At 47.5% G+C, this 24,796-nt stretch overlaps 1 protein-coding gene across 1 annotated transcript in view; it reads right to left on the bottom strand.

Moving 5' to 3' along the window:
- FANK1 (fibronectin type III and ankyrin repeat domains 1) overlaps nt 1-24,796 on the bottom strand; it is a 101,534-nt gene that overhangs the window by 1,883 nt on the left and 74,855 nt on the right. Inside the window, exons 2-7 of the mRNA XM_065920154.1 lie at nt 20,164-20,341; nt 15,691-15,815; nt 7,599-7,680; nt 6,338-6,412; nt 5,481-5,546; nt 2,168-2,333 (exon numbers count right to left, since the gene is read on the bottom strand). Of these exons, the coding sequence (XP_065776226.1) occupies nt 2,168-2,333; nt 5,481-5,546; nt 6,338-6,412; nt 7,599-7,680; nt 15,691-15,815; nt 20,164-20,341 (692 nt within the window). The remainder of the gene's footprint in view (nt 1-2,167; nt 2,334-5,480; nt 5,547-6,337; nt 6,413-7,598; nt 7,681-15,690; nt 15,816-20,163; nt 20,342-24,796) is intronic.

Raw genomic sequence — 24,796 nt, 5'->3', positions numbered from 1 at the left:
AATAACCTACCCTACACCAACATCTCGCAACTTTGTGCTTTAAAAGACATTTTAAAATAAGGGAATGTAAATGTCCCCTCCAATTCCGTGAAGACCTCATCAATCCATGAGGCATGGTGCTGAAGTAAACATACACATGTGCACACAGATGGATGCCTGGATGCAGCATGCACACACACACACACACACACACACACACACACACACACACACACACACACACACACACACACACACACACACACACACACCCTCTAATTCTGTTACAGAAGAATTACTCAAAGAAACCTATAGCTTCAGTAAAACATCAGACCAGAATAACAAACAAGGAACTGCCAGAAGAGCTTTAAGACCTTGCAGGTGATTTGTATGTTTGAGATTACCCTCTGCAACACTGTTAAGATTTGCAGCTCTTCCTCCTGCAAATAACAAATAACCTTTCTGAGCAGCAAGCTTGGTTACAGTTAAATAGTAATGAAATAATTGCCTGAAATTACAGGGTGCTGTATACATTTTCAGTGCACTCTGCTGCACATTTTCTCTTTGGATCCTGAAGGTGAAACAGGGGTCGCTATTTTTATTCCTGGTTTACACGTGTTTAAACCAAACCTCAGAAAAGTCAAATGGCCTTCCTGAGGTCACATGGCTCATTAAATGTAGAAATGGTTCCCCAGGGAAATAAGTCACACTCAGTATAGATCATTCGATTCAAGCAGAGGGTGATGATGGATTTGCTCCCAGGCCCATCCCACCATCGTGCTGAGATCATCTACCTGCCACTTGCCGGTCACACAGAAACCTTCAGTGGACACATTTATGGAGCTGCAGTTCTACAGAAAAAGATGGTATTCACCCCAAATGAGTGTGTCCAAAACCGAAGCCCTGCACTTCCAAAATCCCAGTATTTAAATGTCGACGGCAGAGACCTGCCCTTCTTTCAGCAAAGGTCAACCATCATTTTCAACCACAGACTCTAACTGGGTCCGAAACATGAGCAGAACTCTTCATAAACCAAAGAAGAGGAAGGTGACTGTCACTCCCACCCACAGCAGGTATGGGCCGGCCCTAACCACCAAGGCACACAGGCTAATCCTTTTGACCTTTTGTGCGTATTTCTAAAACAAAGAAAACAAGAAATGTAATAAAAGGGATTTATCTTAATGACTGAGGTATTTTTCCTTCAAGGGGCCCTCTCCTCAGCACTCTATAACCAGTGAGATCCCACAGCTTAAGTCTTGCTTGCCCTCGGTCACACTTGAGAGACAGACTGAGCAAAACTACAGACATCTTCCAGGAGACATAACTCTCCTGCTTCCAAGTTTATTTTCCAGGTCATCAGTTTAACTTCTCAAAACCCTGCACCATCTGGCACTCACCATTAGGACAGCATGTTGTCCATCTTTCCTTATTTCCATGCCCTACAATTTTTAACTTCTTTGACGTCTTGAACTGAAGTTTTCAAAGTTATCAGCAGTTACCATAATTGACCTAATTCTATTTGCCCAACTTCAAATATGTATAGACGTCCAAACAACTCTAATTCTATTTGACAAGTAGGATTTGTACTTTCTGATGACTTGAAACCAGAAGCAACACCTGCTTCGAAGTGAAGACACAAGAGCTGGAACACTCTCTTTTTGATATAGCGTTTGCTCTTTGGAAATTTTTTGTAATGATTCATCTTTAAAGAAAAGAATAAAAAATAATCTAATTCTAAAAGCAATAAGCTGCACTGTGACTCTAAGAGTTCTGAACGTCTCGGCGTGTCCAGCCCCAGGACAATATATGGTATGTGGTCAAGACACAATCAAGCTCTGTTGGCAGATGAAAAGAAATAGGTAGATGAGGAAATAAACAAAAGAATAAACAACGTAGAAGCAACATCAGGTCCAGCTTTGCATTCATTCAGCACGGTTTCCTTTTCCCCCCATACAACATGAACCTCCATGACGACCTGAAGCCTCACTATCGTAAAAATCCTGTAATGATCTTTTTTGGTCCCAAGGCTTCGGGAACCTTCTTGCTCATAAGTCAGAGAACTTCCTCCAGCATTGCTAGGTTCAACCAGTCAAAGGCATCCCCATAAGGTCCTGCTTCCCCTGAACCCTGCGGGACGGCATCTAGGTTCCCAACTCCACGTGCGCCGCTGACGAGGAGGGCCCCGCACCTCACAGCCGTCGCCTATCATCCACTCGATCACGTCGCGGTGGCCTCCGTCGGCAGCCCAGTGCAGGGCTGTGCAGCCTCCCAGGTCCCTGGTGTCCCAGGAAGCGCCGTGTCTCCGGAGGTATTTCACGACATCCAGGTGTCCCGCGTAGCATGCGAGCATCAGACTGCAACACACGGCAGAAGAAAATTCGGCTACTGAGTGCGGTCACCACACTCAGGTCCTTATTTATCCTCCCTGGTTTAAACCTAAGAGAGAAATCCTAATTTGGGTGGAAAAGTCAAGAAAATTCACATAACATGTATGTGTCTATCAACTAATAAATCAACTGTGGTATATCCATTCAATAGAATATAATTCAGCCATAAAAGGGAAATTAAGTACTGAAATAGGCTACAACGTAGATGCACCTTAAAACATTATGCTAAATAAAAGCAGCCAGACACAAAAGGCCATGTGGTGTATTAGTTCATTTATATTAAATGTCCAGAATAGACAAATCCATAGAGACAGATTAGTGGTTTTCAGGGCTGGAGGGAGAAGAAATGGAGTGTGACTTCTAATTAATTCAGAGCTTCCTTCTGGATTGATGAAAATCCTCTGGAATTATAGAGTAATGGTGGTTGCATAACTTTGTTGATATATTTTTAAAGGCTGAATTGTACATTTTAGCAAAATTAATTTTATGGCATGTGAATTAAACCTCCAAAAAATGAATAATCACTGTAATTGCGTAAAATGTCAGATTTAAAAAACACCTACCAGTCCATGATGATATTTAAAAGAGGAAAAGAAAAAAAATCTCACTGGACACTATTAGAGATAACCATTAAATGAAATCCTTACTCTAAATATTGGTACTTGAAAGAAAATAAACATTTTATTGTGCTTAAAATAAACATTTGTGTCGTGTTTATAGAATAAAATGAGTCCATCCTCAGTTGGTGGGGGACAGCTCTTGTTAAAAGAAGACTACCAGCGAATAAATACAGGAGGAATCATGGAATCAGAAAATCACTTTTTGGCAAGTCCCAATTAAACAATTGATTCGGGCAAGGATCATGGTGGATGCTAAAACTTTTGTATGAAAGGTTAATGGAGAATAGGATATTCACACGGTACTGAATTCCTAGGACATAGATTATTTTCTAATTGCGATGGGAAACTATTATCTTTACAAAAGAAGGATTTAGCTGTTATACCCTAACCAAAGGATCTGAACTAGAATATCCAACTGTGGGACAACCTGCATCACAGCCCTGAACACTGAAGTCACAACACTGGCCCCGAGATGCTCTTGCTAAAGATGTTAACCTGAATCAAATCAATCTGTTCAACCTAATTTTAACTTTATTAGGAATAACAAACAAGTTAAATGCCTCCTTCACACCGAGGAGACACTTGAGCAGATCACAAACATAGGGCATCCTCTAAGATAGTTGATCCCATCTCCTCAAAAAGTCATTGCTACAAAAAAGAAAAAAAATTTAAGTACAAAAAGAGAGGATCAGTCTACACACACACACACACACACACACACAGGTTTTCACCTTTAGTCTACTTATGAGAAGTATTATATTAAGAAGTTTCCTAATCAAAACACCTTTACCCTCCTACATGATCCCCTTAGTTGGAATGGAAAAGTCACATAAATGTCTTCACATAAAGACATGCAAATTGCTTTCTTTCTACCAGATTTTAGCAATAAGGCTATTCTCTGTAGCTTTCCAACTTCTCTCTGCTCTGGAAAAGTTCAAGGTTACTATCAGTACCTAGAAAATCTGAACAAGCTCATTAGTAGAACAGAAAAACCACAGAACCTATTTTGGAGGTAATCTTTTTAATATATTTTCCAGTTTATTGTATGGATATGGGTTATTTCAGATGTTCTGCTTATTGGGTTGATTTTAATGGTTTAAATTTTCTCTAAAAAAAAAATAAGTACCCATTTCAATGATTTGATCAAATCTATTTTAAACACAAATGTACCACTTTCTTTTCATGTTTAAATTTTCTCTATTCTGAGTCATTTCAGATTTCTAATTTTTTCTTCTGAGATTTATAAGAAATTGGTCCATTTTATTTCTCAATAATTTTTATTTTTAATCAATTTCTATTTTTAAAAAATTCATTTTGGGGGGTACCTCTCAGCTTTTTCTTTTTCCTTTTTATGGCACTATTATTTTTCTTCACAATCCAGGATGTCTGACTCTAGGTGGGTGACCACACACCATTGTGGTTTAGTTCCAAAATTACGTAAGAGTTACTTGAAACACCACTGTTTACATGTGTAAGTGATTGTTTCAATGTTACTAAAATCTGTTGCTGTACTATGTCCAGAGAGTGCAGTAGGCAGGCTTTCTGATTTTGGAAGTTGATGTTCTCTTCATAGCCAACCAGGCATGATCAGGGTCTTCTAGCTACTCTTCACAAGCCAGTCTGCAGTGCAGATACCTTTACTCTACATCTATCACATGACTACAAGCTCCTTGAGCAAAGGTTTTGCATTTTGTTCACTGTTCCACCCAAGTCCCAAGCAAGGTGGAGCCTGGCATGTGGTAGTCATTCAATAACTATTGGTTGATTTGAATTAATTAACTAAGCAATCACTAGAGTTCAGTCAGTTATATCACTCAGTCGTGTCCAACTCTTTGCGACCCCATGGACTGTAGCCTACTAAGATCCTCCGTCCATGAGATTTTCCAGGCAAGAGTACTGGAGTAGGTTGCCATTTCCTTCTCCAGGGACTAGCTGGATGATTAATTTTAAGTCTTTCTAAAAAATTCTCTCATCATTATAAGAACAAGTTTGTGAGTATCACGTTCTTTTCACAAACTTCTCCTGTGATGCACTTGGTCCTTCCACCTCAGGGAGGTTCTCCAGTTGTACTGTCATGATTGTTCGTTTCTCTAGAAGCACCTAAGACTTTCAGTTAACAGAGTCCAGCGAAATGCAGTGAGAAGCCTTAGGGAGATGTGAAGTGTCACAGGCACTCACAGCCAAATGCCCAGCACACAGCTGGAGATAACCATTTCAACATCCAACATTTACTGAGCGCGGAGAGTGTGCTGGGCTCTGAGCTAAGGAGGGAAGATGCATTATAATAGATACCCCCGGAATTACCCTGTTGAATGTAACAATAAGTAACAAATGAACAAGCCAGCTTTTGAGTCGCCATCCTTCCTTTGGGAACCTATCACATCTCAGTACTGTCAAAAGAAACAAGAAAATATTGGGGTTCAGTGAAAAACCCTCTGGGAGTAAGCCCAATAACACAAGCCTGGGGACCACTTAGGGCAGGTTCCACACCTACCTGTCCTTGCCACTTCCATTCTGCAAATTCACATCTGTGCCGTGAGAAATGAGGATTTTCACAAGCCTAAACAAAACAAATTTCAGTACCACTGGATAAGCAACTTTGATGAGTAAGAACCCATGATAACCCAGGAAAAACGAACAACTCTCTATTTAAGATCTATCATGGCAACACACTCTCATCCGTCTTCAGAGGCAGCTGGCTTTAAAGACCAGGTATTATTAAACCGGGAAACCGCCTCTCCACACCAAAAAAAAAAAAAAAAAAAAGTTTTTGCCCTTTATGTGAATTATTCATTGAAAACAAAAAATTTTACAACATGAAACAAACCAGAATATCAAACCAACTCGTCGTCACTTTAACAGCCATTTGAAATGTTTTCAAATGGTAGCATTTAATGGAAATCCATTTTCTGTTTCTTTCAAAATGGCATTTTAGTAGTTAAAATATAAATACGATGGAAAAAATATTAGTATTTATGCTTATCTCTGTGTGGAGTAGACAAAATGGACTGTGTCCGCAGAAGCTTTATCTGAGCAACCTATCAGAGAAGTTTGCTTTCCAGAATGAATAGCCCTCCCCTTTTCTTTATGAAGAAATTAATATTCCAATAACCAGTTTCCCCAGGCCATATAAAATACCTTGCAAAATATCATTGAAATGGCCACCTCTCTTCTTTACCATGAGATTATACATTATACCCTCCCCTGCATGTTGTTTGATGTTATAAGAGCCACTGAGTTGGTGTTCAGTCCCCATGTGGCACAGTTTCAGAAAGAGAACCCCCACGGCCTTTCCCCTCCCAAACAAGGGGCTCAGCCCTTCGCTAAGGGGTGAGCAGGGAAGGGTCATACCTGGTGTATCCTCTCTGGGCAGCGACCATCAGGGCGGTAAAGCCAAATTTATTGGGAACATCAACCTTCACGTTGCTTGGGGAAAACACAGAGAAAGAGAGATTAATGCGCCTGCGTCACTTCCGTGGATTCACAGCTGTCCTCTCTTGCAGAGCACAGGTGGTTAGAATGGTTCATTTTCCTGAACATTCCAACTCCTCCTGGGCCATTAAGTTGTTGTTGTCTTAGACTGCCCTGCCTAATACATTAAAGGATCCAAATTCACAAGGAAAGAGGAGGAAATTGCTGTAATTTCACTTGAAATAGGCATTTTCTCCAATGCAGAACCATTATGCAATTCCATAAAATCCTCCACCAAAAGCAGGCCCCCCTAAACTACGGAGAGGACACAGTGACTGCACTGCAGGCTCTCGGCTCCAACCGCCACACGAGCCTGGAATGAGGGAGAGCCACAGTTCTCCCTTGATCCCGTCTCACCTACTGGGCATGAAGCTCTGCTGCTCAGAGAGAAAAGCCAAGCTCTTAACTAGCAGCTTGGAAGCTGTGGCTTTTTGCAGGAACCTTCTCTTCTCCAGTTTACAGAGCCTCAAATCAGAGATGATCTGCCCTCTAAGTGAAAGTTGCTCGGTCGTGTCTGACTCTCTGCAACCCCATGGACTGTACAGTCCATGGAATTCTCCAGGCCAGAATACTGGAGTGGGTAGCAGCTCCCTTCTCCAGGGGATCTTCCCAACAGGGATCAAACCCAGGTCTCCCACATTGCAGGCATTCTTTACCAGCTGAGCCACAAGGGAAGCCCCATTTTCTAAGACACTCAAAACTATCAATTCAAAAAGGGTCTGGGTGACATCGCCCCCTTTTCATTTGGGAAGCAGCTGTGGATAGCCCATCTGTGGCATTTACGGTCACCATTTCCCCTCTAGGGTTTTATCAGTCACTTGAATTAGAGACAGCTGATTGAGTGATTCGTTAATTTCATCAGGAATTAGACATGGGCAGTTAGGGGTGAAATTTGCCCAAATGCTATGGCATATAAGCAAGAATCATAAGTTATTTCTGGCAAGAAAATGAGGCACCCAGACTTGGCACTTCTGTCTTCAATGTTCATTAAATAATGGCATTTATGCGGGGCTTTCTATGAACGTCCTTATGAACCAGGCAGAACTCACACCAGTCACCTGAGATCAATTTTGGAGCCAGCTTCTAAGCACTGGTGTGAATTTAAACAGATCTAAGTGTTTAAAAGGCAGAGTTCTCTCACCCTCCTTGCAGTATGTGCACCAACAGATCTTCATCGTTCACGTTGACAGCTCTGTGCAAGTGTTCGCTACTTATGGGTTCTCCTGAAGAAAGTAGATGGAAAGCAGTCATCCAAAACATAATGAAAGGAGATTCTTTCCAGCTCTATTCCTCCTGCGGCCTCGAGTGGAAGTTCATGTTCACCTCTAAGGAGGCACTTGGCAACTTCGCTGAGTGTCTCTTACATGACACACTCCACTCCTCCTCTACTGAAAAAAGACCTTGTTTTCACATATTAAGAGAAGAACATTTAGACTGTCCTAAAGGCTTGGGACGTTTTCAAGTTATAAAAGTACTGCTGTGTGGATGTTATTTTGATACTCGAAAAATAAACCTTTCAGATTTCTTAAGACTTTATAAACGTCTCCTACGAGCAAGGGAAAGCTCCGCCATCATCACGATGGGCTGGTTTTGTTTGCCAGGGAGTCACTAAGCCATGTGAACAACAAACAAGAAAAGACATGGTTTTAACACTGGGAACCCACCACGTCAGCCCTTCCCTGGGAACATAACATCCACTTCAGCCCTGTGGGGGCCGAAGGGCTCGTACCCAGAGAGGTGGACCCAACACGGTGAGAAAGCCCCACAGTGGGGGCAAGCCTGCCAAGTGGGGGAGCCAGGGAAGGATTCTGAGAAACAGCAGAGGAGCAACGGTAGGGAGAAGGGAGGCCCTTTGTGCAGTGACTCCTCATGGGAGAGAATGGGGCCGAAGTTCACAAAGGAGCCGTGTGAGAGTGCAGAAAAGAAGCCGTCCAGCAGGACGTTTATTTCACGGCTTCACGTGTTGCAGCTTCCATGACTTTCTGCCTTTGTCGATGATTCAGTTTAAATGAAATAATACAAAGCACTAGACCAGCACCTGCAGATTATTTAAGTGTCTTTAGTGGTAAGAAAAAAAAAATCCACATGCAATACAGGAGACGTGGGTCCAGTCCGGGGAGAAGGGAATGGCAACCCACTCCAGTGTTCTTGCTGGGAGAATTCCATGGGCAGAGGAGGCTGGCGGGCTACAGTCCACAGGGTCGCGAAGAGTCGGACACGATCGAGCACACACACACACGCAGGTAACAGTGACGGAGTGGCAGGTGCCCTGGTCCCGAGCAGCCTACCTTTCCCCTCTGCCTGATGTCCAACCTCCCACACACAGGTAGCATCCTACCTGCCCCCACAGGCGTCGAGCTGATAATCCCTGGCTTCAGTCATCTCAAAGGGCTCGTTCATCTAACAAACGTCTAAGGAACTTAGTCGGATATGGATGGGAAAGTTGGACCATAAAGAAAGCTGAGTGTCAAAGAATTGATGCTTTTGAACTGTGGTGTTGGAGAAGACTCTTGAGAGTCCCTTGGACTGCAAGGAGATCAAACCAATCAATCCTAAAGGAAATCAGTCCTGGGTATTCATTGGAAGGACTGATGCTGAAGCTGAAACTCCAATACTTTGGCCACCTGATGTGAAGAACTGACTCCTTAGAAAAGACCCTGATGCTGGGAAAGATTGAAGGTGGGAAGAGAAGGGGATGACAGAGGATGAGATGATTGGGTGGCATCACCGACTCGATGGACGTGAATTTGAGCAAGCTCGTGGAGTTGGTGATGGACAGGGAGGCCTGGCGTGCTGCAGTCCATGGGTCACAAAGAGTCGGACACAACTGAGCGACTGAACTGAATTAAGTAACATCCATGCCCAGTCTTCAGTCTAGGGGGCACCAGAGAGAGAGAGACACAGACAGGCTCCTCTCCTGTCCTTCACGCTGTGGGGCTGGCTTTCAGCTGTTATATTCTCAACTCGGAAAGAAAACATCCCCGGCAACCTTCTTCTCGCGTTGCACCTCATGCTGCCTCCTGGGGCTCCCCCCACACCTTATGCTCCCTCTCACGTCCAGCCTGCAGAAGCCCCTGGTCACCTGTGCCAGTGGAGAAACGGTCTGGGGTGCCAGCTCCCAGCACTGGAGAGCTTTCCTGCTGGTTTTCCTGGACGATTCTCCCTGGACAGAGTACAAGCCGGGAAACAGTGGGGCAGAGGAATGAATGGATCGCTATCAGAGTGACCTTCAGCTGAAACCCTTGCTTCTGTTCCGGTAAAATAAATTTAAGCCAAGTGAAAATTGTTCTTGAAGCAACCATGTTGTCTGCTTGAGCTTGCCAATCTCCTCAAGGTGTCTCAGCTATGTCATACTTCCTTTTCATCATCCCACACATAGCTTTAGACCTAGAGCCTTAAATAAAAGCAGCACGATAAGCCATCGGAGGGCAAGGCCCACGGCTGGCCCTGGCTTTTGGAGGGAGGTCATCTCGAGACCCTTGGTTTCACGAGGGGCGATGGGAGGGCACAGAGGTTTGCACCAGACTTTGTGGCGAAGTCTGGTGATATTTCTGGTTGTCACAAGTTAAGGGTTGGTACTACTGGCATCTAGGGGCTGGAGGTCAGGGATGCCTCTAAACACTCTGCAGACCAGGTTAGCCCCACAGCATGAATTATCCAGCCCCAGACGCCGACAGTGCAGAGGCTGAGTTGAACACGAGAGTTGGATGGACTTAAAATGGTCTATCCTTTAGTGAGCAAACGAAACCCAAAGTTCCCTTTCCGTCTCCCTTCCTGAAAAGGAGAAGGATGGTGTGGTGGGTAAGTCCATTATTGCACCAGAACAACCCCACCCCTGTGAATCGCAAACTTCAATCGCCACTAAAAACACAAAAATACATGATTTGCATGGAATCGTTTAGAGGAACATAGGAAGAGCATTAGTCACTCAGTTGTGTCCAACTCTTTGCGACCCCATGGACTGTAGCCCGCCAGGCTCCTCGGTCCATGGAGTTCTCCAGGCAAGAGTGCTAGAGTGGGTCGCCATTGCCTTCTTCAGAACTGTCTAAAAGAACATAGGAAGCTCATCCTATTTCTACTGAATTTTAAAGTACGGTATCCTAACTCGATCCTATTAACTGAGTCTAGGACTTTGCACAAAGCTTTTAGATTCTCCTTCAGACCACAAACCAGGACAAGAAAGGCTGAGGGAGTTATTCAAGGAAGGAGTGTGGGGCTTTAATAGATGCTGTCGTAGCTGACCAGCCCACTCTAGGCTCCCACTCTTACTAAACGCTGGGTGCAAGCAGATATCTTAGGTACACACCTATGAACAAGTATGAAGAGGAACAGAAGGCCTAAAGCCTAGAAGCCCTCAGAAACAGGTTGACTTCTTGGGATTTGAAGGAGAGTCCGAAAAGCACACACAGCCCCCAGCACAGTACCCCCTGACCACCTCCAGTCCACGTCGTCCCTCTTCTCCGCCCCAGCACACCTCTCCTGGTGCGGGCACTCCTCGTCCCAGCCAAGGAGCTCTGCGGCAGACAAATATCAGAAAATGAAGGAAGTTCATTTCAAGCTTAGACACTTGACGACCATGCATAGCAGAGACCAGGGTATCATGATATTAGGATGTAATTTAAATAAATGTACCCCGGAGGCTCAAACAGTAAAAAATCTGCCTGCAATGAGGGAGACACAGGTTTGATCCCTGGGTCGGGAAGATCCCCTGCAGAAGAAAATGGCAACCCATTCCAGTATTCCTGCCTGGAGAAGCCCATAGACAGAGGAGCCTGGTGGGCTAGAGTCCGTGGGGTCACAAAGAGTCAGACAGAACTCAGCAGGTAACACAACACACTGCCCGTCCTAGCTTCTGTAAGGGGTCATCAGCGCCCTCTGCACTCATTCTGAGAACAAAGGGACACCTCATGGAAGAGAAGGAAAACAACACAATTGCTCACCACGCCCGAGTCTCTGAGCTCCAGCAAAAGGAAGCAGTAACTGTCATCAGGGATGGAAGTTCTGTCTCAGCATTAACTCACTGACCCTCTCAGAGCCCTGCCGGGAAGGCAGAGAGGTACCAAGTGTGACCACCAGCCCCGACAGGGACCACCAAGGCTTGAAAGGTCTCACTGGTCACAGGAATTGACAGAGAAACAGAAAAGAAATGCAAACACTCCTATTTGCAGGGCAGAGCAGCTCCTCCCACTCCCACTCTAGGCAGGAGTCAGGAAGAACAGAGAGGAAATTCCAGGGTGAGCAGAATGTTTCAGTTCACAGCCCCCAAGCCCTTCAAGACACCGTGGGCCTGGTCCAAAGGACTGCAATCAGTATGTGCAACGGAATATGACAAAGGCAGGCTTTGCATCTGTGGGTCTGTTTCTCTGATGTTGACCCCGGGTGTCGCAATTCCAAATATTGAACTGATGCCGCCGGTGGTGAAGACACCCGTGGGCATCCACGTGTGTTAGACTGGTGGCACTGGTCAGGCGGGACCTCGGGAGAGGATACCTGGCCACGAGGAGGAGGGGACAGAGAAGCACTTGGGAAGCCTCAGCTCACGTTCTCTAGGAGGGTCATTTAGCTGCAGATGTCCCAGCAGATATTGAAGCAGCATGATAACACCTTTCCTGGTGGAATTTAAGTCTCTATTAAAAACAGTGAATAAATGATGAGTTCATTGGGGAAAATATTTGCCAATTAACAAGCAGCAGCTGTTTTTCTTTCTTTTTAAGGGCCCAACTGATTAAAATTGCATGCCTCATTTAAGCAAGAGTCTCGTGTACTTTACCTGGGAAAGGGAAGGAAGAAAAAAAAAAAAGGCTGAGTATCCTTTATTCAAACAAAGTACATGCTTTTGTGATTCATTAAAACACTTTCAAACCGAATGCAAATTATCAACCCACAGAAGCATTTTCACTCGTTTTATATAATGTGCACATTTTTAATTCTTTGTTTAGCATGATCTGCCTCCTTAAGAGAGTCTGCTTTGTATATTACAGTAACAACCTAAGTGAGCAGCTGCCAGCCAGAAGGAAGAGGTGCCCGATCCTTCCCACCCAGGAGAGGGCCCTGAGGCCTGGCGCGCGTCCTGGGTGCAGGTGCGTGCACTATGACCTGGAGCCTGGCTCCCGGGGCATCTTCACCAGGAGCCTCGTCTCCAGCCCACCCTCGTCCCCAAGGAGGCCTTGTCTCTTGACCCACAAAAGCCGTGGACTGCAGTGACAAAGGCTGTGGACCAGCGGACCAGTTATCCACGGCTGCCTCTCCAAAGTCCACTCGGCAAGGAGAAGGCAAACCTGGCTTGCAGGCACCACCATTGTCAGCTGATAGACCAAGAGCTATGGCGGGTGGGGGGGGGGGGTCCTCTGCCTTCCTAGAAGAACTCAGACGGTGCCCTGACTCCCCGTAACCTCCGGCCACAAGGTCCAGGAGCCCCTGCCCTGGCTTTGGTGGGATACTAAGGATGCCAGTGGCCACCAGTGGCCTCTCTGCACCCGGTTCCGCTCACCTGGCAGGTTCAGGGGCGTCTCCCCAGCCAGCAGGAACCAGACCCATCTCCTGAGACACAGGAAAGCAAGTCGAGCCAATCAGAGCATCTCCTCCTCCTCCTGGTCCTGTCTTGGGGCATGCGTGTCTTACGGATCTTCTATAATTAGACATGACTAACCCATCACCCTCGGCCTTCAGCACACAGGAGGTGGGAGCCTGGGACGACGAATGGCTTTGTAAAATGAGGCGATGGAGTGTTGCGAGAGGCGGGGAGACCCTGAGACACACGGCTTTGTGCTGGGGGAGGACCCGAGCGCCCGGCAGGCCAGGGGCAGCCCCACGAGGACCCGCCCGGAGCAGGGATCTGCCCCCAGAGTGGACTTGACAGGCCCAGGAGTGGAGGGGAGGGAACCCCAGAACGTTCAGCGGAGGGCGGCCGGGAGCTGAACGCTGGCCTGGGGGAGCCGCCTGCCCCAAACCTGGCCTCCGGAGCCCTGCTTCACGCGATGGGCTCCCTTCGCCCACGCTTCTGCTCTCTGCTCTCCTCCCTTCTCTGTGCCTTCCCCCAGTGCACGAAGAAATAACACAGGGTCTGCCTTTTCTTTCCCCTAAAACACTCCTGGAGCTCAACAGGTTCCATAGAAAAGCAAGTGCGTTCATCCTCTCCAGCTTCAGGGCCAAGCCGTCTTTTCTGACCAGAATCTTCAGAATTCACCATTTCATGTCAAAAACCTTCTCTGAAACTATATTTCTTCACGATCAGCTGAGCACCATTTAGGGGGTGTACACAATGTCTCCACTCTTAGCTTTAACTAAATTCTCAGCTTGCTAAACCGAAACCTAACCCCCAATGGCCCCCATGTAATGGAAGCTATTAATGAACCAACTCAAAATCTGAATGATCTTTCCTGCACACGAAAACTTCCACGAGTAAAGGCCTTACAGACACAACTGAAACTCACTGAAAACTTATACACCCGTATTCAAGCCAAATGCTACACTGAGTGAAACTTGAAAATAATATTTAACACACAAGAGATGGATTCCCTTTATGCAGCCAAGGAAAGGTTTTAGTGAGTGGGCTGGCAGGAACATTTTTGACCATTTTAATCTTCACAGAATTCTAGTTCAAAGAGGTCTTTGCATTACACACACAAGCCTTCAAAATGCTTTAAAATACCGATCACGGGGCTTCTCTGGTGGCACTGTAGTGAAGAGTCAGCCTGCCAGTGTAGGGGAAAGTGAAAGTCACTCAGTCATGGCCGACTCTTTGCGACCCCATGAACTATACAGTCCATGGAATTCTCAGGCCAGAACACTGGAGTGGGTAGCCTTTCCCTTCTTCAGGGGATCTTTCCAACCCAGGGATCGAACCCAGGTCCCCTACATTGCAGGCGGATTCTTTACCAGCTGAGCCACCAGAAAAGCCCAGCCGGGGGTGGGGGGGGCACAGCTTCAATCGCGGGTCTGGGAAGATCCCACAGGCCTCGGGGCAACCAGGCCCGTGCTCCGCAACGACTGAGCCTGTGCTCTAGAACCCGGGAGCTGCATCTAGAGAAGTCTGGGCAATCTGGAACCTGTGCTCTGCGGCAAGGGAAGCCACCGCAATGAGAAGCCCGCCAGGCGATGAAGAGTCACCCCTACACAGTGCAGCCTGAGAAAGCCCACGCACATCAACGAGGACCCAGCACAGCCCAAAATACATAAACCTTCAAAAGAGAAAGTATGATCACAGAAGATACTTGCACTCCTAAATCAGCCCTGGGCGAAGACGCGGCCTCTCGCCCCTCCCCCTGCCGTTTGTCCCCACCCACGTGTGTCCCCCCCTCGTGTGTCCTCACCCACGTGTGTCCCCCCGTCCGTGTGTCCCCACCCAAGGGTGTACCCCCGTGTGTCCCCGCCCCCGTGTGTCCCCACCCACGTGTGTCCTCACCCACGTGTGTCCCCCCTTCCGTGTGTCCCCACCCAAGTGTGTACCCCCCGTGTGTCCTCACTCACGTGTGTCCTCACCCACATGTGTCCCCGCCCCCCCGTGTGTCCCCGCCCCTGTGTGTCCCCGCCCGTGTGTTCCCGCCCACCATGTGTCCCGCCCCCCGTGTGTCCCCGCCCCCGTGTGTCTCCGCCCACCGTGTGTCCCCGCCCCCGTGTGTCCCCGCCCCCTGTGTGTCCCCGCCCCCCGTGTGTCCCCGCCCCCCCGTGTGTCCCCGCCCCCCCGTGTGTCCCCGCCCACCGTGTGTCCCCGCCCCCCGTGTGTCCCCGCCCCCCGTGTGTCCCCGCCCCCGTGTGTCCCACCCCCTGCCGTGTGTCCCCGCCCACCATCTGTCCCCGCCCCCGTGTGTCCTCACCCACGGCATCCCCAGGAACCAGGTTTATGCGTCCAGTCATGACAATACACTGACGTTGTCTCAAAGGGACAAAATGCCAAGCGGACCTCTCCCCTGAGGTCACCCAGGCGGCAGCCCGCTTCTCGGCCGGGGAACCCTTATGCCTCCCGGCCCGTTTCCTAAGAAAGGTGACTCCATCCCTCTCTTCCTGAATGTGCGCTCCCAGGGCAGCGCCGGCACAAAAGCAGGTCTCACGTCTGTTCGAGCATAACGCGACTTCCCTTGTGGGATGGCAGGCCCGGCCCGCGAACAATGGTATAGCGGCGTTCAAAAACGGGGCGGTTTCTGCATCCGGTCAGGCCGAGCAGAAAGCTGAGCGTCTTCCCTTCACGCTGGCCGGTCACCGTCAGACAAGGAGCTCCGAGTTCTGATACTCACGGGTCGTGGACACGGAGACCACCGGGCTGTAGGCACACTCTCCGGAGGGGCTGGTGACCTTGAGCCGGAATCGGTACAGGGTCCGCGGCTCCAGGCCTTCCACCACGTGCTGGGTCGCGTAGCCCCTAGGCGGGAGGGAGACCGCGGTGAAGACAGCAGGTAGTGGAGGCGGCGTCCTCTCGAGCTACCAGAGGGGCGGGTGGAAGGATTTCTGAGCACTGACTCCCCCCAGGATGGAGCTCACCTGGATGGCCGGCCGTCGCTCACCTTGGGCTGAACTCCCGGGCACAGAGGACAAACCAGGCGTCCGCTCCTGCCCCCCAGGTGCCCTCCACCCCAGTCTCCCTCCCGCAGGGCGGGCGCAGCTGGCCCGTGACTTCACAGTAAGCCCCCACACGAGAACCTCCAAGCGTGTGTTCACGTGTCCAATCACGCCGGTTGTTGGTCCACGTGTCTGGCACGTTGTCACGTGTGTGCACCCCCTCTCTACAGGAGGCTGCTCCTGTGTGCTTTTGCTTGCTTAGTTATGTATCATTCGCGTGAAAAGCGTGACAAGCCTCTTACAGTCCTCCAGAGCCAGCTGTGTTGGTTGAGAACCGAGGCTACCTTTGCTGGACTCACAAAGTGGACTTAGCAACTCGCTCTGGGAACGGACCTCACTCGTCGTAAGGGACTTACTGTACTGTGGACAGACGATCACCTTGACCCATGGGCAAAATGCCCTGGGCAGGGAGGGGACGTGAGGAAGAAGAGGGTGTGAGGAAGGAGGGGACGTGAGGAGGCAGCCGGTGGGGAGACTGGCGGTGCAGGAAGGGTGCTCTCCTCACGCACCGCGGTCCGTCTCAGCGGGGAATCATTTGTGGGAAGTGGAGGCTGCACGCTTGGAGGACAGAAAGCTGGCTAGAGGCTGCGACGGAAACCTGCAGGCCTCCGGAGGCAAGGGTGGGGATCAGAGCACTTGGAGCTGCAAAAGGAGCCCCGGGAAAGGCAGGCAGGCGGTGTTGCCAACTCAGGACTCGAAGAAGGTGCCGGGAGGCAGGGCCAGGGGCCTGTGTCCAGCTCGCCACACTTTCTAGGACGCCAGGTCTCCAAAAGCCCACGGATTTCTATGTCATCCCAACGGTGCCCCCAACCTCGAGTTGTCCACGGATGCCCCTTGCTAGCCTCTTTCTCTCACATCCCGTGCCTGGTCCACCAGCAAAAGTTTTCAAAACGGTCTTTAAAAAACCCTGAATTCACCAGTGTCATCTCCCACCTAAATTATTACAGACGATCCCCAGTTAGTCCTCCCTGCTTTGGCGGCCTCGGCTCCTCCCTCAGCAGCCAGAGTGACCCTCCCAGGGCGAGACCACCACGCCCCTCCACAGTTTAACGGGCCTGGCGGCTTCTCCCCTGGCAGAGGGGCAGCCCCTGGGACCCCGGGGGTCTCCTCCCTGGCCCAGCCCCTGACACCCCTCTCATTCACTCCACTGCTCAGCGTTTCTAGAACTCCAGGCATTTTCACCAGCTGTGTCTTCTGCCCGGGACGTTCTTCCAGACACTCACAGATCCCCCTCCCTTGCTCCTTCACACAGACGTCACGCTCAGTGACGCCTTCTTCACCTCCATGCCAAGCCCCCGGCTCTTCCTCCTTGGTACTCACCACCATCCAACACACTCTTGTGTTTTCACTTCTGTCCCTTCCTTATCATTCCTATTCCTCATCACAAGGGAGGAATTAGGGTCTGTTTGTCCAGTGTCGCATCCCCAGCAACCAGAACAATGCCTGGCACATAGTAGGTGTTGATTGAATGAATGAATGAAATGAATGATGAGGAAACGATTGTTGGAGGAATTTAGAGGGGTAGATAATAGGAGAGCAAGGGGAACATCTCAGTCAAGACAGAACCTGACTTGGATGGAGGGAAGGATGGAGCTGGGGGAGATTGGTCTGAACAGGGAAAACAGCTGAACACACATGCAAGAAAAGTCAAGGCATCATCGTCCAAGGAAGTGAAGCAGATTTCAATGGAAGGTTCGTGCTCAGAAATAAGAGACAGGAAGAAAGGCAGGTGGTGGGCAAACTGAAGCGCATCAAATGTTATTCTGCGGGAGCCTGACCTTCATCCTGCAAGCAATGGAAATGCCATTGCAGACAACGTGACAAAAGGAAGGTTAAAGAACAGAATGAACCCAGCAAGACGGAAGGAAAGAACAGAGGGATGTGGACAATGACATCAGCCACTGTGGATGGCGGGAGGACCTGGGCACTCAGCAGTGACAGCTCAGAAAACATCCTCCGTGCAACCTAGCAAGGGACGTGCCGGAGTCGAACGAGAGAAAGCACATAAAGGACGTGCAGAGGGAGAACTCACAGAAGCCCGATCACGGGCTGCAAGAAGGAGCGCCCGCGTCAAGGACGACAGCCCCGATCCTAGACTGGCTGGTGGGGCAGAAGGACAGACCCTGACTTGTCGAAACGAAGTTCTTAAGTCCACACACCCGGGGTCAGGGAGTCTAGATCACCGCTTTTTTAAAGGAAGGCACGTCCTAGTTTTAATGATACACCTGGGGGCAAAGGGACGGACCGAGGAAAGAGGTCCAGATTAGCACGGTCTCACTCTGCCACCTAGCGTCAAGGCTTGTGCTAATCCTCTGAGACAGCCTGAGCTCACAGCCGTGGCTCGGGGCTGGGGGTCTGAGGGCCTCGGGACAGGTCTTGCAACGCCAGGCGAGCTTCCAGGCCAGACGCACTCAGGTCTCTGAGAAACCCAGGCTGGAGGCCAGTGGACATGACCCAGCAAAGGAGATGTGGAGGCGGAAAGTAAAGGAGCCCCTAGGAGAGTTCCACCTGACATCTCCAAGCTCGGCTCATGGCACCAGGAGAGACAGGAGGAAAGAAAGTGGACCTTTTCTCTCTATATAGGGATACTTGTTATATCATCATTCATGCTTTGGGGTGGGTTTGTTTTTCTCAGGTAAGTGTGTGTGTGTGTGTGTGTGTGTGTGTGTGTATTTTTTTTTTCTAGGCACAAAGAATCAATCATCAAACCGCAAGGATACCATGGTTTGGGTATGCGCCCGCACCACAATGCCACCTTGAGCGAAGTCCAGCCAAGCGCTGCAACTATTCTGCATCGCAACTGCATCATCACCAGGATCCTGGCTGTGACTCCGCCCCCTGGTTCCCCCTGACGCCCCCACTGGGGAAAGTGTAAGAGGTTTGCAGGATCGCTCCATAGGATTCCTCACAGCCAGATGTGAAGCTGCAATTATGTCAAAATTAAAAGTTTCTTATAAAACTATATTGGTTCCTCATTTTCAGTCTTCTTCCTGAAACACAAAGTCATTTTACAAGCAGTAGAGCTGGCAAAGGAAGAAATAAGGATTGAAGTAAAAGCTAAGGGAAGGGGGTGAAAAATGACTTCTTGATACAGGTATTTTGAGCACCTCCTATGTGCCGACGTGGGGAGAGAGTCTGAAGCAAAGCAGGAATCTTACCTGCCTCTTGTGGAGCTCAGATGCGGGGTTGGGGGAGACAGGAAATGAAGAGACCAACAGCAAAGTGACTCCAGCAGAGCCAGACGTCATGAGAAAATGAAACCAGGTCACCGCAGAGAGGAGAGCCGGCTGGAAGCACGGCTACCTCAGGGAACCTTTTGAGGAGGGGCCAGTATTTGATATGACAATGCGTGGTGTGGAGGAAACAGCTGTGTTAAAAACAGAAGGAGCATTTCGCCAGTGGCGGAGTGGATAAGAGTTCGCCTGCCAAAGCAGGGGACATGGGTTCGATCCCTGGTCCCAGAAGATCCCACATGCTCCTGAGCAACCAAGCCTGTGTGCTGCAAGTACTGAACCCATGCTCCCCAACTACTGAGCCTGCATGCCTAGAGCCCGTGCTCTACGACTAGAAAAGTCATCTCAATGAGAAGCCAGCGTCCTGCAAAGACGAGTAGCCCCCACTCGCCACAACGAGTGAAAGCCCGTGCAAAGCTGTGAAGATCCAATGCAGCCACAAAAAATAGAATAAATAAATAAAAACAGAAGGGAACACATTCAAGAGGAAGGTGAAAAGCCAGGCCCTGATGGAGGTGAGAGGGAGGTAGCAGGTGGGTTGGAAGAGCCAGTGAGGGACCAGTGATGCAACATAAGTGTCAGGAAGTTGTCACACCTGTGCCCAGGGCAGCCTGATGGGAACCTCATGCAATTTCATCCAACTCTCCTCTGATTCTGTCTCCACATTTTGGATTTGAAATATACACCATTAGAATATGTCAGAAGCCTACAGAGCTCTCAGAGGTCTAGGCGGTTTAATTTCAAAGTGACTGCTCACCCTTCTTTTCCGAAATTCATCCTTCACAGAAAGAATGAATGCAAATGATGCTCTCTCATCCTTTTAATTTCGAAAAACGAGTCTTCTTGGAGACAACAGAGACCAATCCAGCTAACCGAGAAACCAAAGCAAAATATTAAGCAATTCAACATTGCACCTACGTATAAATGATACCGTAAGTGTGCAGTTTGGGATCCTCTTCTTCGATAGAAAACCTGAACCATTGCTCCTGGGGCCCCTGCCGCTTTGCTTTCTTCTCCAGATCCCAGTATAATTCAATGCTGTGATGAGTCACTTTGCCCACAACGGGCGGATGAGGCTTTGAGGATGATGTGATTTCTAGAAAAGAAAAAATGATACAGTATTTCAGGGCCCTTTTTCCCATAAGGACAAGAGAGACTGGCTGAGTGTGGCTCAAAGACCAGCTGTGTTTTCCTCTACATCAGGCATACAAGCAGGTGTGTCTCCCGATGGTTTGAAGAACCTTGGAAAAGCGTTAAGTGATAGAAAAGTCAGCTGATGCAGTGAGCTACCACGCTCATCAACAAGGAGACTGCATCTTACCCATCGACCTCACACTTCATCCATGGACCGTTCCGAAAGGTTGGTTAACTTATGGAACAAATTAGGGTGTTCTCTGAGCTGATGAAACACAGTTTGCCGCTATCATCCTTCAGCGAATTGGCTGGTAAGCAAAGTCGGTAGACAAATGAAATCACTGGTCTAGATATTTGTAACACAAGATGACAAAGGGTTGATATCGATTCTATATAAAAAGCTCTTGCAAACTAACCAAGGGAAAAACACAAAGGGTAATAATAACAACCAGGCAAAAGATGAGCAGTAGATAAAACAGTAAAAATAACCAACAATTTCCAAAAAGACATTTATATTGCCTAGTAGCCACAGAAGTGGATAACAATGTCAGACACTTAAAAGGAGTTTTATAACCATTAGAAGTGACCATGTGGGGAAGGGACACTTATACATTGGTTGGTGGGGGGTGGGGTGTGGAGTATGAATTCTAGCCTTTTTAGAAAGCAATAAGGCAGCATCTATTAAAATTAGAAATACATACCCCCTTGTCTGCAACCATGCCAGTCTTGGTAGACTCTCCTGCAGAAATCTGAGTACATAGGGACATACACATGGTATGAGGACATTAACTGCTACAGCGTTTAGCCAGTTACAGCAAAAAAGGAGATGATCCATTAATAAAAGAATAGTCAAATAAATTATGGTATGTCCATAACATGGACTATTACATGGCCTTTTAAAACAAATTTGTTCTGCACTAGATGCCTTGAAAGTATTTCCAGAAGGTATTGTTGAGGCAGAAGTCAAGATGCAGAAAAAAAGAGGACATTTCATTTCTGTAAAAGATGACAAAGGGTACAGCACACAGCAAGCTGTCCCAGGCCCAGTTGTTCTGTTTCATGTTAGTTTCGTCCCCCCTGTTGGGTTTTTAGGTCCTTAGCACTGGGCCCTTGACTCACACTTCCTTTAAAACCCTTCCCTGTACCTCAGAGTCTCAGGCCTCAAAAAATACCATTGTTATCAAGAGAAAACTCTAACTCGAAAAGATACATGTACCTCAACGTTCACAGCCTCATTATTTACAATAGCCAAGACATGGAAGGAATCTAAGTGCCCATCAAGGAGGAATGGATAAGGAAGACATGGTACACAATGGAATATTACCAAGTCATAAAAAGAATGAAACCGTGCCACTTACAGCAAAGTGGAGGGACCTAGACATTATCATATTAAGCAAAGTAAACCAAAGACAAATATCATATGATATCACTTCTAAGTGGAATCTAATATATGATACAAGTAAACTTGTTTACAATACAGAAATAGACCCACAGAAACAGAAAGCAAACCTATAGTTACCCAAGGTGATAGCAAGGGAGAGAAGAGATGAATTGGGACTTTGGGAATTAACACATACACACTACTATATACACACTCTTAGGATTATACAATGGAATTGACAAATAGATTCAAGGGATTAGATCTGATAGACAGAGTGCCTGAAGAAATGTGGATAGTGGTTCACAACATTGTATAGGAGGTGGTTATCAAAACCATCCCCAAGAAAAAGAAATGCAAAAAGGCAAAATGGTTGTCTGAGGAGGCTTTGCAAATAGCTGAGAAAAGAAGAGAGGCAAAAGGCAAAGGAGAAAAGGAAAGCTATATCCATCTGAATGCAGAGTTCCAAAGAAGAGCAAGGGGAGGTAAGAAAGCCTTCTTAAGTGTGTGTGTTAGTCACTCAGTCGTGTCCGATTCTTTGTGACCCCGTGGACTGCAGCCCACCAGGCTCCTCTGTCCGTGGGATTCTCCAGGCAAGAATACTGGAATGGGTTGCCATTTCCTTCTCCAAGGGATCTTCCCGACCCAGGGATGGAACCCAGGTTCCTGCACTGCAGGCAGATTCTTTACCATCTGGGCTATAGAGGAGTCCCTTCTTAAGTGAACAATGCAAAGAAACAGAGGAAAAGAATAGAATGGAAAAGACTAGAGATCTCTTCAAGAAAATTAGAGATACCAAGGGAACATTTCACGCAAAGATGGGCACAATAAAGGACAGAAATGGTATGGATCTAACAGAAGCAGAAGATATTAAAAAGAATACACAGAGGAATTATACAAAAAAGAGCTTCATGACCCAGATAACCATGATCGTGTGATCACTCACCTAGAGCCAGACATTGTGGAGTGTGAAGTCAAGTGGGCCTTAGGAAGCATCACTATGAACAAAGCTAGTGGAGGTGATGGAATTCAGTTGAGCTATTTCAGATCCTAAAAGATGATGCTGTGAAAGTGCTGCACTCAGGATGTCAGCAAATTTGGAAAACTCAGCAGTGACTGGAAAAAACAGGACTGGAAAGGCTCAGCTTTCATTCCAATCCCAAAGAAGCGCAATGCAAAAGAATGTAAAAACTACTGCACAATTACACTCATCCCACATGCTAACAAAGTAATGCTCAAAATCCTTCAAGCTAGGCTTCAACAGCATGTGAACCGAGAACTTTCAGATATACAAGCTGGATTTAGAAAAGGCAGAGGAACCAGAGATCAAATTGCCAACATCCGTTGGATCATAGAAAAAAGCAAAGAATTTCAGAAAAACATCTACTACTGCTTCACTGACTATGCTAAATCCTTTGACTGTGTAGATCACAACAAACTGTGGAAAATTCTTCAAGAGATGGGAATACCAGACAACCTTACCTGCCTCCTGCGGAACCTACATGCAGGTCAAGAAACAACAGTTAGAACTGGACATGGAACAACAGACTGGTTCCAAATTGGGAAAGGAGTACGTCAAGACTATATATTGTCACCCTGCTTATTTAACTTATATGCAGAGTACATCATGAGAAATGCTGGGCTGGATGAATCACAAGCTGGAATCAAGATTGCCAGAAGAAATATCAATGACCTCAGATATGCAAATGACACAAGCCTTACAGCAGAAAGTGAAGAGGAATTAAACAGCCTCTTGATGAAGGTGAAAGAAGAGTGAAAAAGCTGGCCTAAAACTCAATATTCAAAAAACTAAGATCATGGCATCAGGTTCCATCACTTCATGGCAAATAGATGGGGAAACAGTGGAAATAGTGACAGACTTATTTTCTTGGGCTCCAAAATCACTGCAGATGGTGCACCATGAAACTAAAAGACACCTGCCCCTTGGAAGAAAAGCTATGACAAACCTAGACAGCATATTAAAAAGCAGAGACATTACTTTGCCAACAAAGGTCTGTATAGACAAAGCTATGATTTTTCCAGTAGTCATGTACGGATGTGAGAGTTAGACAATAAACAGTGCTGAGCGCCAAACTGATGCTTTCAGACTGTAGTGTTGGAGAAGACTCTTAAGAGTCCCTTGGACAGCAAAGAGATCAAACCAGTCAATCCTAAAGGAAATCAACCCTGAATGTTCATTGGAAGGACTGATGCTGATGCTGAAGCTCCACTACTTTGGCCACCTGATGTGAAGAGCCGACTCCTTGGAAAAGACCATGATGCTGGGAAAGATTGAAGGCAGGAGGAGAAGGGGGCAACAGAGGATGAGATGTTGGGATGGCATCACAGACTCAATGAATATGAGTTTGGGCAAACTCTAGGAGATGGTGAAGGACAGGGAAGCCTGGCGTGCTGCAGTCCACGGGGTCTCAAAGACTTGGACACAACTGAACGGCTGAACAACAAATGTATAACTGAATCACTTTGCTATGCACCTGCAACATTATAAATTAACTACACTTTAATTTTTTTAATGTCATTGATTCCCCAATATTTATTATCCATAAAGAGAGGATCTTTTGCTTCCCCCGTCAGCCAATATCTCAGGTAGCTGATCCACCACTCCTGGGGTCCTGGGGCCTCCTGCAGTGTAGCCCCGTACCAACCCCCTTCTCCCAGCTGCCCTGATCCTGCTTTGCCAGGAGGATGGACAGCCAATTTCCTTTACATTTATATCCCAGAGATATAGCAGGCAGTCTGCAAGCTCATTCTTTAAAATTTTATCTTCCTAGTATTTACTGAATGCATTGCTTGATGGAATTAGAGAGAGCTGGGTTTGAATACCTGCTCTGAATCAGAGATGAAAACAGTGCCTGGTGACAAATAATACATATGAAGTATCTAAATAAACTATGGGATATTTCAGACCAATGGTATCCTAAGTCGTGTCCAACTCTTATGACCCCATGGACTGCAGCCCGCCAGGCTCCTCTGTCCATGGGATTCTCCAGGCAAGAATACTGGAGTGGGTTGCCATTT

Source organism: Muntiacus reevesi, chromosome 2, assembly GCF_963930625.1.
Source record: "Muntiacus reevesi chromosome 2, mMunRee1.1, whole genome shotgun sequence".
Taxonomy (NCBI): Eukaryota; Metazoa; Chordata; class Mammalia; order Artiodactyla; family Cervidae; genus Muntiacus; species Muntiacus reevesi.
Note: the sequence above shows the minus strand (reverse complement) of the source record. Positions and strands in the feature narration are given on the sequence as shown.